Source organism: Jaculus jaculus, chromosome 10, assembly GCF_020740685.1.
Source record: "Jaculus jaculus isolate mJacJac1 chromosome 10, mJacJac1.mat.Y.cur, whole genome shotgun sequence".
NCBI classification, from domain to species: domain Eukaryota; kingdom Metazoa; phylum Chordata; class Mammalia; order Rodentia; family Dipodidae; genus Jaculus; species Jaculus jaculus.
In genome coordinates, this window is record NC_059111.1 from 18,561,149 (window position 1) to 18,575,774 (window position 14,626).

The window sequence follows — 14,626 nt, forward strand, 5'->3', positions numbered from 1 at the left end:
CATCCTGTGTTTTGAGCCAGGGTCTCTTGCTGAACCTAGTGCTCACTAAGTTGGCTAGAACAGCTAACAGGCAAGCCCAGGGATCCTCCTGTCTCTGCTTTCTCTGGGAATACAGGTGCATACCACCATACCTGGTTTTTACATGGTTACTGGGGATCTGAACTCCAGTCCTCATGCTTGCAAGCACTTTACCCACTGAGCTACCTCCCCAGCCCCTAGCTCTTTTGATAACCCATCCTCTAAAAAATCATGCCAAATTCAAGATCACAAGGATTTATGCCCATCTTTCTTCTAAGAATTTTACAGTCATAATATTTACATTTAGGCTGATACATCATGTGGAATTTTGTGTGTGTGTTCCAGCCCAATCCTATTTGTTACAAAAATTATTTTGGGGGCCAAGGAGATGGCCCAGTGGTTAAAGGTACTTGCTTGCAAAGCCCACTGGCCAATAGTCAGTTCCCCGGTACCCACATAAATCCACAAAGTGGCACATGTATCTGGAGTTTATTTGCAGTGACAAGAGACCCTAGTGTGTGTGTGTGTGTGTGTGTGTATTTGGATGTGTGTGCACCCTTGTTTAGCCCTCTTGCAAATAAATAAATAAAAATATTTTAAAATTTATTTATTTGCAAGGATAGAGAGAGAGAGGGAGGGAGGGAGAGAGAATGGGCATAGCAGAGCCTCTTACCACTGCAAATGAATTCCAGATGGATGTGCTACTTTGTGCATCTGGCTTTAAGTGGGTACTGGGGAATTGAACCCAGGCTATCAGGCTTTGCAAACAAGTGTCTTAACCATTGAGCCATCTCTCCAGCCCTAATAAAAAATATTTTTTTAAAATACTACAGGAATTATAAATCCTCTTTGTTTTTCTGTTCAAATCTCTTTTGCCTGTTATTGGACTCTTGAACTTGAATATGAATTTAAAGATTAGCATAAGTTTCTTTCTCTCTTTCTTTTTTGTTTTTTTTTTTTTCTGGGGTAGGTCTTACTCTAGCCCAGACTGACCTGGAATTTACTATGTAGTCTCAGGGTGGCCTCGAACTCACAGTGACCCTCCTACCCCTGCCTCCTAAATGTTGGGACTAAAGGTGTGTGCCACCATGCCTGGCTTCTTTCTTTCTTTTTAAGGGAAAAAGTGCCGGCTGACATTTTGGTTGGTATTATGTTGGGAATGTAGACTACCATGGGAATATTGCCATTTCTTGAATGTGGGTGCTGGGGATTGAGCTCAGGTCCTCATTCTTGCGCAGCAAACACTCTTACCCATTGACCTGTCTCCTGTACATGTAACCTTCCCAAAGATATTATGACTATAGAGCCACAAATTGGGAAGCCTTCCTACTTGTCCCTTTCTTCCTTAATTCTGTTGAACCGTATTGGTTTTAAAGTATAAATCTTATACTATTATTAAAATTTTTTCTTAGGCAGTTCATTTTTATGCTGTTATAACTGTAAACATTTCTTAATACATTTTTCAGATTGTAGATTGGCAGTCTATAGAAATAAAACTAACTTCTGCATATTGAGTTTTTGTTTCCCGACCATGCTTCATTAATTCAAGTGGATTTGGGTATACATTTGGGGTTTTTTAAAACAAGATCAGGCTGGAGAGATGGCTTAGGAGTTAAGGTGCTTGTCTGTGAAGACTAAGGACCCAGGTTCAATTCCCCAGCACCCATGTAAGCCAGATGTACATGGTGGTGCACACATCTGGAGTTCGTTTGCAGTGGCATGCCCATACTCACTCTCTGTCTGCCTCTCTCTCTCTCGCTCTCTCAAATAAATAAATAAAATATTTTTTTAAAAAAGATAAGTAAAACAATGTTGTATCACCTGCATATTGGAGTTAATTTTACTTCTTCCTTTTTCATCCTCATGTCTTTTCTTTTCCTTACTGAACAGCCCTGGGGTGAAGTCCACTTTATTTTTGTAAAAATCATTAGTATTTTATCTCATTTCTGATTTGGGGTCTTTTTTCTTTTGGGTAAGTCTGTCTAAAGATTTGCCAAGTTGATTATCTTTTTTTTTTTCATATAACCAGTATTTTGGTTTCACTGATTTTGCTCTGTTGTTGCTCCTTCTTGACTTATTTCCATTCTAGCTTTCTTCCTTCCATTGATTGGAGGTTTAATGTTTGTTCATGCATCTAAATGTGGGCATATACATGCCATAGAGTGCATGTGGAGGTCAGAAGATAACTTCCGGCGTTGGTCCCCCACTTCCTCCTTGTTTGGGGTAGATCTCTCTGCTGGCCTGTGAGATTCTCCTGTGTCTACCTCCCCTCTCACCATAGACATGCGCTGGGATTGTAGACGCTCACATGACTAATGTGCATGCTGGAGATCTAAACTCAAGCGTTTCATCCACTGAGCCATCTTCCCAACCCCCATTTTACAGTGCTTAAAGAAACATATTAGGTCATTGACTTAATATCTTTTATGTCTTTTTTGCTTGGTCTCCTTTTGCCCTGGCAAGCCTCTACACTTGCTATGCTCAAGGCTGGCCTTGAACTTACGATTCTCCTTTGTCTGCCACCAGAGTGCTGGCATTGTAGATGTGTGCCACCACATCTGGTTTGTAACAACAGCAACTTCTTCTTCTCCTTATTTTCTAGTCTTGGTTTCTGTTTTGTCTGAAGTGTTTATAGCTATCAACTTTCCCTCTGAGAACCACTAACTATATCCCATGAGTTCTAGACTGCTGTATTTCTACTTTTATTAATTTCAGAGCATTTTCTCTCTGTGTGTTTTCCTAGCTGGTTATTAGAAATATATTGTTTAATTTCTCTATGTTTGTGAAATCCTCATATTTCACTTTGGTTTTGATTCCTATTCCAATCAACTGGGGTCAAAGAACGTGTGTTTTATTATTTAAATCCTTTAAAATTTCTCAAGGCTTGTTGCATAGTCTGCCACTGCTCCCTCCTGGAGAACGTTCTGTGTGCCCTTGAGACAAGTGCCATTACTGCTGGTGGCATGGTTCTGTTAAGTCTGATAGACTGTGTGGGTCCAGTGGCTTCTATCCTTGTTGATTTTGTCTCATTGTTGACAACTTACTGAAACTGGGGTTTCGGTTCTGGAAAATGTCATTGCTGAATTGTTTGCTTTCCCTTTCAATTCTATCTTGTTTGGCTTCATGTATTTTGGGTCCCATTGTTACGTTTTCCTGATGCACTGACCTTTTTATCAGTATAAAATGTTTGTATGTGTCTCCAGTAACAGGTTTGAAGTCTATTTGCTCTGATATTGAGAGCCACTGCAGATGTCAATGCCCCAGCGTCATTGTGTTGCTGAGTTGGCTTACAGAGGCACCAGCCAGCCGTCCTGGAGAGCGGAACCTCTGCTTAAACATCCCCTTGCAGTCTTTTGATTAGGCTGGCACTTTCCCCTAATTCCACAGTGACCCTTGGTGATTCTGCAGTGCTTGGCTTCAACTCCGGCTTGGGACCAGCTTTCTTGGTTTTGCTAAGTCATTCATTACCATGGGTCTTTCCATAGCTTAACTTTCAAAACTTTATACCTTTTTGTTAGGAAGGGGGGCGGCGAGGGGATGATTGGTGGTTTATAATGCTTACCATGAAAGCATGAGGGCCTGAGAAGGCTAAGACTGCTAGAATTCAATGTCCCACAACCCATATGAATAGCTAGGTGTGACCATGCACTTCTGGGCCCCAGGCTTGTAGCAAGAGGAGATTGGAACATCGCTGGGGTTTGCAGACTGGAAAAATGGTGACAACAGCACCCCTGGGCTAAGTGAGACATGTGGATTAAGAAAATCAGGACTGGGCTGGAGAGATGGCTTAGCGGTTAAGCGCTTGCCTGTGAAGCCTAAAGACCCCGGTTTGAGGCTCGGTTCCCCAGGATCCACATTAGCCAGATGCACAAGGGGGAGCACACATCTGGAGTTCGTTTGCAGTGGCTGGAGGCCCTGGTGCACCCATTCTCCTTCTCTTTCTTTCTCTCTCTCTCCCTCTCTCTCGGCCTGCCACTCTCAAATAAATAAGTAAAAATAAACAAAAAACAATTAAGAAAATCAGGACTGCTGATGTTCTCCTCTGACCTCTCTGCACATGTACGCACAAGTATGTACATACACATATATATATGTCACACATGCCACACTACACTCACTCTTAAACACATGTGCCCCTTTCCCCCAGAATTTATAACTTGTAATCTACTTCTATTTTTTGCCCTTTTGGTTTTTCTAAAATTTTCTAATTTTTTTATTATTGACAACTTCCATAACTATAGACAATAAGCCATGATAATTCCCTCCCCCTAACTTTCCCCTTCACAACTCCATTATCCATCATATCCCCTCCCTCTTTCTATCAGTCTCTATTTTATTTTGATGTCATCATCTTTTCCTCCTATTATGATGGTCTTATGTAGGTAGTGCCAGACACTGTGAGGTCATGGATATCCAGGCCATTTTGTGTCTGGAAGATTGCATTGTAAGCAGTCCTGCTCTTCCTTTGGCTCTTATATTCTTTCCACCACCTCTTCTGCAATAGATCCCAACCCTTGGAAGGTGTGACGTAGATGTTTCAGTGCTGAGGACTCCTCTGTCACTTCTTCTTAGCACTATGGTGCCTTGTGGATCAACCCAGAGGTCACTTCCATCTGAAAAGAGAAGCTTTTCTAACCAAAAGTGAGAGTAGTATTAATACATGGGTATGAACGTTAAGGAAAGTGCTTACTATTTATTGTGTGTGGAGCTTCTGGCTTTTACGTGGGGCCTGGGGTTCGAACGCAGGTACTCAGAATTCTAAGAGAAGCTCTGTATACACTGAGCCATTTATTAGTATATATATATCTCCAAAAACCTCTTTTTCAGCAATGGATTTTTGCAAGGAAATAGAGCTTAATGGGTCATTTAAATTGCATTAGTAGGTAAATCTTTTAACTACTAGCTACTTTATTTAAGTAGCCTAAGTTTTCTTCTGTATTTTCCAGCATTTTTCTTTTGTGTGGGTGTATCAAGGATCAAATACCTGATACATCATAACTATAATTAAAGAGACTGCTCACATTTAGAGTTTCATTATCTTTTACTTATCTATTTTTTCTTTTTTTTTGTGGTTTTGAGCTCAGGACATGCCCTTTATGCTAGGCATGTGCTCTGCTATTGGACTCCTTCCCAACCTATATTATCTTTAATTTACATGTAGACTCTGAGCACCTCTGAGTCAGGATAAGAATGGTCAGCACCTTCCAGGCCTTCTTCTGGCTTGATTCTCTTTAGAACAGTGGTCTCAAACTTGGCCATGTTCTCAGCCTTCATCTCAGAGTTTCTTTTTTTTTTTTTTAACTGGTGTTTCTTTTTTTTTTTTTTTTAAATATTATTTATTGATTGATTCAGTCAGTCAGTCATTCATTTGCAAGAGAGAGAAAGAGACAGAGAAAGAGAGAGGGAGAGAATAGGGACCTAAGGGCCTCCAGCCATTGCCAACAAACTCCAGATGTATGTGCCACCTTGTGTGTCTGGCTTATGTGGGTCCTGGGGAATCGAACCTGAGTCCTTAGGCTTCACAGGCAAGTGGCTTAAACACTAAGCCATCTCTCCAGCCCCAAACCTCAGAGTTTCTTATTCAGGAGATCTGTGTACCTCCTTGTAGAGTGGATGAGTCCAGCGAGTTCCCAGGCAATGTTTGATCCTACAGTGCTCTCGACTAAGTCCAGACACACTGATTTAATGAATGGGAGGTCAAGGGTTCCCTGTAGGGCCCAGGTCACCATTCAGGGAGTAGATGAGAACAGACAGGGAGAGGAGGATGAGGGAGGGAAGTAGGAGAGAACTGCGTGTCCACTTGCATTTGTCGACTGTGCCTCGCTTGTGGCTGCTCTCTGGATTTCCTCCTTTGACAGAACTTCCCAGAGTAAAATCACCTAGTAACAGCTCTGCAATTTTGTGTACGTAGTAGTAGAGCCTGAATCCAGGGTCTCTCATGTCCTAACCATGATTTCCAGCACTGAGCTACCCCACAGTCCCAGCATTTTACTTTCATTCTGTAAGGGTCCGAGAATCGCCGAAGAAAGACCCCAGACTCCAATAGCATGTAAAAACAAAGAGTGTTTATTCTGCAGAATCAGCCAGCATGTGGGCGTCAACCGCTCATACCAAATGGCGACCAGGGAGGAGCGTGTGCAGGCGCCTTTTAAACACAGCTAGGGGAATTCCAGGCGGTTTAGGTCATCTTTAACGTGATTGGCTAAGCAAGCAGCAGTTACCGTTGTATGTCTCTGATTGGTTGGGGCAGAAGGCGCAAAGGGGTTGCGAAAGGTGTGAAAAGGGCATGCCTGGGCATGTTTGGACTCTCCAGGAACTGACTCAGCCCCCAGAGCACACCACCTTGGGCATGCACTTTATTCGTGGTTTTTCCCAGAAGTCTTGCCTGCCTCACTGGGAAACTGAAACTTAGCCCTGGCTGTAAACTGGAGCAAATTTGATCCTCTCACATTCAGGGGAGAAAAATAAGAATGAGGGCTACAGAGTTGGCTCAGTGCACAAAGTACTTGCTGGCCAAGCACTAAGACCTGAGTTCAGATTCCCATAAACCTACATCAAAGCTGGAATCCTGGCACTCGGGAAGCAGAGACAGGAGGCTCTCCAGGACTTGCTGGCTAGGTGGTCTAGGCAAACCTGTGAGACCTAGGTTCAGTGTGAGACTCTGTTTCAAAATAATAAGATGGGTGCTGAAGATACAGCTCAGCAGATAAGGTGCTTACCTGCAAAGCCTAGTGACATGTGTTCGATTCCCCAGTACCCATGAAAAGCCAGATGTACGAGGTGGCTCATGCATCTGGAGTTCGTTTGCAATAGCTACAGGCCCTGCCTCACCCATTCATTCTCTCTATCTGTCTCTGTCTCTCTCTCATAAATAAATAAGTAAATAAATAAATAAGATGGAAGAGTGATTGAGGAGACACTCAACATTGACCACTGGGGCTTCCACACACAAGTGTACACATGTGCACACACACACTCACATGTTCCTATACACATATAAAAATGCATGACACACCCACACATAAAAAATAGAAATGAAGCAATACAAAGCCTTCTTCATGGATATATATGCATATATATATATATATATATATATATATATGTATATATTGTTTTTTGTTTTTTCGAGGTAGGCCACTCTGGCTCAGGCTGACCTGGAATTAACTATTAAGTCTTAGGGTAGCTTCGAACTCATGGCAATTCTCCTACCTCTGCCTCCTGAGTGCTGGGATTAAAGGCGTGCGCCACCACGCCCGGCTTCCTTACGGATATATTATGTGGGACTGTGAAGGCTTTGGGTCACATGTAGAGTCTAGAGGACTTGATCTTCTGAGAAGCACTAGGGCATTTTCTAACGCAGCAGGCCATCAGGCAATTTTGTCAGGGAGTTGTGGAAGCTCAGGCTTCACTTACCTCTTGTGGCCCCCTCAGAAGGTAGGGACATGGCCCAAACCACAGAGACAAGGGCCTAGCCTGGTGGCTGGTTGGGCCAACAGCTGGGACGAGTCCAGCCTAGAGGCTCGCTCTTCCTCTGGGTTATTTCCATCTGGCCATTTTGGAGCGTCTGCCATACTTGCATTCATGCTTAGCCTTCCCTTTTTCTTCTCAGAATGTTCTTTTGTATGGTGGTTGTGGACGATGAGAAAAAATATTACGGCCGCAAAAGATGGTTATCCCAGCCAGGCGTGGTGGCGCACGCCTTTAACCCCAGCACTCGGGAGGCAGAGGTAGGAGGATCGCCGTGAGTTCGAGGCTACCCTAGTGAATTCCAGGTCAGCCTAGGCTGGAGTGAGACCCTACCTCTGTTGGGAAGAGGCCAGGAGTGGTGAGATCCTCGAAGTGCCTGTCACAGGCACATTTATCACGTAAAATGCAGTGGAATTCGACACTCGCGGCTAACACATCGGAGAGCAAGGGGTCGGAAGAGAGAGATGAAATAAGAACTGAAGGTGTAAGAGATGTGTTTTGCTCTAACTTGTCATTTCTTCACTTTCTTTACAGTGCTGGGGGTGGAACCCAGGGTCTCACACGTGACAAGCAAGCGCTACACTCCTGCCCAGTTTCCCCAGGCCCTGGGTTTTCGAATGTTTGTTCAGATGTGTACAAGCGGGAACACCGCACTGGGTGTCTTCCTTAGGAAGGCCACCACCTTTTTCTTTCTGTTTTGTTTTTGAAACACTGTCTCCCATTGGTTTAGAGCTTGTCAATTATGCTAGACTGGCTGACCAGTGAGCCCCAGAGATCCTCCTGTTTCTACCTCGCCAGATGTGAGATTATAAGCGTTTGTCACCATGCCTGGCATTTTTACGTGGGTCCTGGAGATTGAACTCAAATGCTCTTGGTTACAAAGACAAAGCACTTTACTGAGTTATCTACCCAGCCGTCCTCCTGTCCCTACTAGATATTTTTAAATCAACAAAACAATCTGGTTTGGGATAAATCCCAAAGGTAATTCCATCTTTGTTTTGTGGGAGTTTGTTTGTTTGTTTTTTTTTTTCTCTCCCAAGATTACCTCCTATGTTTTTTTTTTTTAACAAAAAAATATTTTATTTATTTATTTGGGAGAGAAAGACAGAGAATGGGTACACCAGGGTCTCCAACCACTGCAGATGCACTCCAGACACGTGCTCCCCCTTATGCATCTGGCTTACATGGGCCCTGGGGAATCGAACCTGGGTCCTTTGGCTTTGCAGGCAAGCGCCATAACTGCTATGCCATCCCTCCATCCCTACCTCCTATGTTTTTGTGTGGCCAGGAGAGGAAAGTAGGTCTCTTGACTTCTGCACATAGAGGAGTCATCTTTCCCGTGGTCCCAGAGGCTACATGCTATTTCCCGTCAGCATATTCAGTGGTTTCGGACTAGAAGGAAGTTCATTGCTGTGACAATCAGGCAGCCTCACTAGGGAAAATATGATGTACTGTGTCGTGTGGGGAAAAGCCACCATTACCCAACTCAGTGATCGGATCTGTAGACAGAAGCCTGGCCCTGAGCACAGCTGTCTGTGGCTCAGCACTGCATTAGCCTTGTCTCCAAAGGCAGTAATAGGAATCTGTGTGTACTTGGCTTGTCTATTTCTTTGGGATATGGAAGTCTCCTTTGCCTGAATTTTCTTTCTCTTTTTTTTTTATTTCAGAAGCAACTAGATTGCTCCTCATATTAATAATTAGCATTTATTAAGCATGAGCTACATGTGTTTAATGACAAAAATGTGACTAATGACATTGAAGTTGGGGAACAGCCTGAAGGGGGAGAACATGACCAACTAAGGGTATATTAGTTATTTTTGTTACTGCTACGACAAAAGGAGCAGAATACCTAAGAAAAGGAAGGAGGGGTTTATTTGGGTTTATATTTTGGGGTCTAGTCCGTGGCAAGGAACGCATGGGGCAGGAGCAGGAGATATCTGGGCGTCGTGTCTCCAGTCAAGGGGCAGAGATGAATTCTATTGCTCAACACACCTTGTCCTGTCTTCTTTTCTATGTGGTCAAGACCACAGCCGTGCATTGGCACCACCCACATTCAGGGTGGGTGCTCCCTCCTCAGCTGCATGTGAAGTTTCCTGCATTTTCCATTTGTTTTTTATAAAGAAAGTTTTTTTTCTTTTAAGTTTTATTTATTGATTTGTAAGGAGAGAGAAAGGTGGGTGGAGAGAAAGACAGAGAGAAAGAGAATAACATGCCAAGGCCTCTATAACCATTTTGAACAAATATAGCCATTTTGAACAAATATAACCATTTGAACAAACTCCAGATGCATGCACCGCTTTGTTCATCTGGCTTTACATGGGTCATGGGAAATTGAACCCAGGTGGTTAGGCTTTGCAGGCAAGCGTGCCAACCACTGAGCCATCTCTCCAGCCCCTCATTCTTTTTTTTTTTTTTCCTTTTATGGTTTTTTGAGGTAGGGTCTCACTCTAGCTCAGGCTGACCTGGAATTTACTCTGTATTCTCAGGGTGGCCTCAAACTCACAGTGGTCCTCCTACCTCTGCCTCCTGAGTTCTGGGATCAAAGGCGTGCACCACCATGCCTGGCTCAGCCCCCTCATTCTTGACAGATGTTTCATCCTTTGCTTAGGACTTTGGACTTCAACTTAGGGTAAGGGAGAAACCACTTAGCTAGCTCATAATGGAAGAATTCTTCAGGAAACAGCAGCCACTGACAAAAGAGGGTACAACGGTGTAGCTTTTTTAAGTTTTCTAAAAAAGCAGAACTTAAAAATGCTATATTTGCTTTTACTTTCATGCATTTGGGTGTGCGCGGGCGCATGTGCGTGCACGTGCACAGACACGTGCGTATGGGCACATGTGACATGGAGCACATGTCGAGGTCAGAGGACCACTGTGAAGTGCCTGTGCTTTACCTTGTTTGAGGCAGGGTCTCTTACTGCAAGTGAACTGCCAACTAGCTGGTCTGTGAACTCTGGGTTCTCTTGGCTCTGCTTCCTATTGCCTCGGGTACACTGGGATCATAGATGTAAGTGTTACATTGCATCCAGCTTTACATGGATGCTGGGGGATTGAACTTGGGCCAGCAGGTTTTGCAAGCAAGTGCCTTTAAGTACTGATCCATCACCCCCCTCCCCTGCCCTTCCCCCTAAAAGAAGCAGAACTTAAAAATCATGTGACCATGAGCCGGGTGTGGTGGCGCATGCCTTTAATCCCAGCACTGGGATGGCAGAGGTAGGAGGATCGCCGTGAGTTCAAGGCCACCCTGAGACTACAGAGTTAATTCCAGGTTAGCCTGGACCAGAGTGAGCCCCTACCTCAAAAAACCAAAAAAAAAATATCACGTACCCGGGCCAGAGAGATGGCTTAGTGGTTAAGCGCTTGCCTGTGAAGCCTAAGGACCCCGGATCGAGGCTCGATTCCCCAGGACCCACGTTGTCCAGATGCATGAGGGGGCGCACGCGTCTGGAGTTCATTTGCAGTGGCTGGAGGCTGTGACGCGTCCGTTCTCTCTCTCTCTCTCTCTCTCTCTCTCTCTCTCTCTCTCTGCCTCTTTCTCTCTCTGTTGCTCTCAAATAAATAAATAAATAAAAAGAAAAAAATTTTAAAAAAATCATGTGCCCACTGAAATTGTTGATGTGTGGATAAGACGCTGGATGGAACGGGCGTGGGGTGGGGATGGCCAAATGCAGAATAAGTTACTTGCACATGAGCGCTTTACAATGTGCTGTTCAGCACTGACTCTCTACCATATACCAGAAGGGCACAGTGCAACGCCTTCCCCAGACCATCTAATAAATCTCTTGCAACCTTGAGAAGTGTGTGGGGCTGGAGAGATGGCTTAGCGGTTAAGGCGTTTGCCTACAAAGCCAAAGGACCCAGGTTTAATTCCCCAGGACCCACTTAAGCCAGATGCACAGGGTGGCGCATCTGTCTCGAGTTTGTGTGCAGTGGCTGGAGGCCCTGGCATGCCCATTCTCTCTCTCTCTCAAAAAAAAATAAAATAAAATAAAATAAAAGAAAGAAAGAAAGAAAGAAAGAGGGCTGGAGAGATGGCTTAGCAGTTAAGCGCTTGCCTGTGAAGCCTAAGGACCCCGGTTCGAGGCTCGGTTCCCCAGGTCCCACGTTAGCCAGATGCACAAGGGGGCGCACGCGTCTGGAGTTCATTTGCAGTGGCTGGAAGCCCTGGCGCGCCCATTCTCTCTCTCTCCCTCTGTCTGTCTTTCTCTCTGTGTCTGTCGCTCTTAAATAAATAAATAAATAGAAAGAAAGAAAGAAAGAAAGAAAGAAAGAAAGAAAGAAAGAAAGAGAGAAAAGAAAAGAAATATGTGTGATTAGGAAATGCCCAGAACACACAAATCCATAGGAACCAAATAAATTGGTGCCTGCCAAGATCTGGAGGGAAGGAGGAATTGGAGTGGCAGTTCACAGGCATAAAGTTTCTTTTGGGGATGATGGGAATGTTCTGGAGATTTTTTGGTTTTTTTTTTCAGGTTTTTTTTAACGTAGGGTTTTGCTGTAGCCCAGGCTGACCTGAAATCTACTATGTAGTCTCAGGGTGGCCGCAAAACTCATGGTGATCTTCCTACCTCTGCCTCAGGGGTGCTGGGATTAAAGGTGTGCGCCACCATGCCCGGCTTGTTCTGGAATTTGATGGTTATACAATCTTACGAATATACCAAAACTCACTGAAGTGTGTACTTCGGTTTATAAATTAATTTTATGTTATATGAGTGTTATCTTCATAAAAAAAATAGGAAGAAAGGTGCTGATTGAGTCGACAGAGAGATGACATCATTTGTACCTTATCCTTGTTCTTATCTTTTTTTTTCTTTGGCTCCTTCTCTCTCCTTTTTTTTTTTTTTTTTTTTTTTTTTGGCAGTAAAGGGCAATCACAAGTGTGAGCTGAACTGCCAGGCGACGGGCTACCGCTTTTATGTACGGCAAGCTGAGAAGGTCATCGATGGCACCCCGTGTGACCAGAATGGCACAGCTATCTGCGTGTCGGGACAGTGCAAGGTAAGTGTAGCCGCACTGGGTCTGGGGGATTCACCCGTGACTGCTGGTTTTCCAGAGGCTGAGTGGTCTGTGACCCCGACCCACAGAGCTCCGGGAGACGTGGGCTGAGCGGTTGGCATCGCCTCGTCCACTCCACTGTGCTTTTGATCGCTGGGAGCTGCCCTGCCTCTCCCTAGCACACCAGTCATCCGTTCACGCTTCACAAGGGCCCCCAGAATATTTCCTAGTGAGGTCTTGATGCTCCTTCTCCCTGACTGTAATGTGAAGGTTGTGATTGGCTCAGTCCAGAAGTGGCGTGCTATTGTAGGAAAAAACCCCCGCAGGGGGCCCCCACGCTCTGCCCGGATAAGGCGACACCCCAAATCACTCACGAGAAGCGGTCTTGATGCAAACTGCAAGAGGATTTTATTCCAAGCGCGCTGGGGCCCACAGTCGTACACCTCACAGGGGTAGAGGACTGCAGAGCCCCGAATGCAGGAACGGGACAGTTTTTATAGGGTTTCTAACAAAGCCTGTGCATTAGACCAATCATTTTCTAATATTAGGAGCCCCACAGGGTGTTAGCCAGTCAGTTGGTGCCACCCCATAGTTTCTAAGCCAATTAGTTTATGACCTTGGTGGTCAGCATTTGCGCAGGTCCTTGGGTGGGAGTAGCAGAGTGTGGTTCCAGTCTCCTATGACCTTGGAGGTCAGCACTTGTGTAATTCCTTAGGTGGGGGTAGCAGAGTATGGTATCAGCCTCCTGTGACCTTGGTGGTCTGAGGCAGGCTGCTACAGCTTATGGTGCGAGCTACTAAGGCTAACAGTGTGGGCTATTAAGGCTTATAGTGTAAGGCTTATAGTGCAGGCTATTTACAGAAACCAAATAAGTGGTTCACTTTATTACTCATTTCCCATCCTGGAGGGCTATCTCATGCCCTTTTTACCTAGTTTTATATTAGGAGTGGGCTCTGATATAATGAGAAGAGGGATTCTTTACTTGCTTCCAACAGGGAGTAAAGCCTGGAGTTTGAGGTATGCAGGGAGCCCGCTTAAGCTCCCCTTGGAGCGTGATAGTATTTCTGAGCTTCTGAATTCTTGGGCCTTTCACTATCATTACTCAGGTGGGATTTTAAGGGAATGGCGTATTTTTTTTAAATGTATTTTTTTTATTGACAACTTCTAGAATTATAGACAATGAACCATGGAAATTCCCTCCCTCCCCCCACTTTCCCCTTTGCAGCTCCACTCTCTATCATCCCCCTCCCCCCTCTCAGTCAGTCTCTCTTTTATTTTGATGTCATCATCTTTTCCTCCTATTATGGCCTGGCCTATTTTATCTTGCCTCTCCCAGATGAGACGGGCTTCCAAAGGAACGTTGTTTAGTGCCTTTTGCAACAGAATTGGACTTTAAATAGGAAAGGTTCCACCTCCTTGGGCTTTGGAAGTCTGTTCTAAAACCTCCCCGCCTGGCCTTCTGTGGCCTGCTCCATATCAACAGAAATCACTTTTTTTTGTTGTTGTTGTTAAAAATAGGTGTCTTAGATGAAATGGCATGGGCTCCACAGCCTTATTTGTCCAGGCTTGGCCTTCTGCCCTCCTTTCATCTATAAATGCACCCCTGGATCTGACCTAACAGACTAATAACTCCAGAGAACAGACCAATTTGACCTTAATTAATGCTCAGTCGCCAGCGAGATTGATGGTCATCAAAGGAAGAGAGCTCTTTGGCTATAACATCTGAAAATACCTGTTATTCTTTGAGTGCAAATTGCTACATGTTTAATATCAGGGATAATGAGGTGCAATTTTTACCCGCAACCTCCTCCTCCCCATCACTGTGTGTTTTTAAAAAATATTTTTTTTTCTTTATTTATTAGAGAGAGAGAAGAAGAGGCAGAGAGAGAGAGAGAGAGAATGGGCATGCCAGGGCCTCCAGCCACTGTAAATAAACTCCAGACACATGCGACCCCTGTGCATCTGGATTACATGGGTCCTGAGGAATTGAACTCGAGTCCTTAGGCTTCACAGGCAAAAGCCTTAACTGCTAAGCCATTTTCCCAGCCCTGTTTTTTTTTTTTTTTTTTTTTTTTTGCTGTTTTGTTTTGTTTTAAATGCCAGATATTCATTTAGAAAGCTATAGTATCTTTCTGGGTGTGGTGGC

At 44.5% G+C, this 14,626-nt stretch overlaps 1 protein-coding gene across 1 annotated transcript in view; it reads left to right on the plus strand.

Annotated features, from left to right (window-relative positions):
• The window catches only part of Thsd4 (thrombospondin type 1 domain containing 4), a 694,201-nt gene that overhangs the window by 309,130 nt on the left and 370,445 nt on the right, over positions 1 to 14,626 (plus strand). The window contains exon 7 of the mRNA XM_045160247.1: positions 12,347 to 12,483. Coding sequence (XP_045016182.1) covers positions 12,347 to 12,483 — 137 coding nt within the window. The remainder of the gene's footprint in view (positions 1 to 12,346; positions 12,484 to 14,626) is intronic.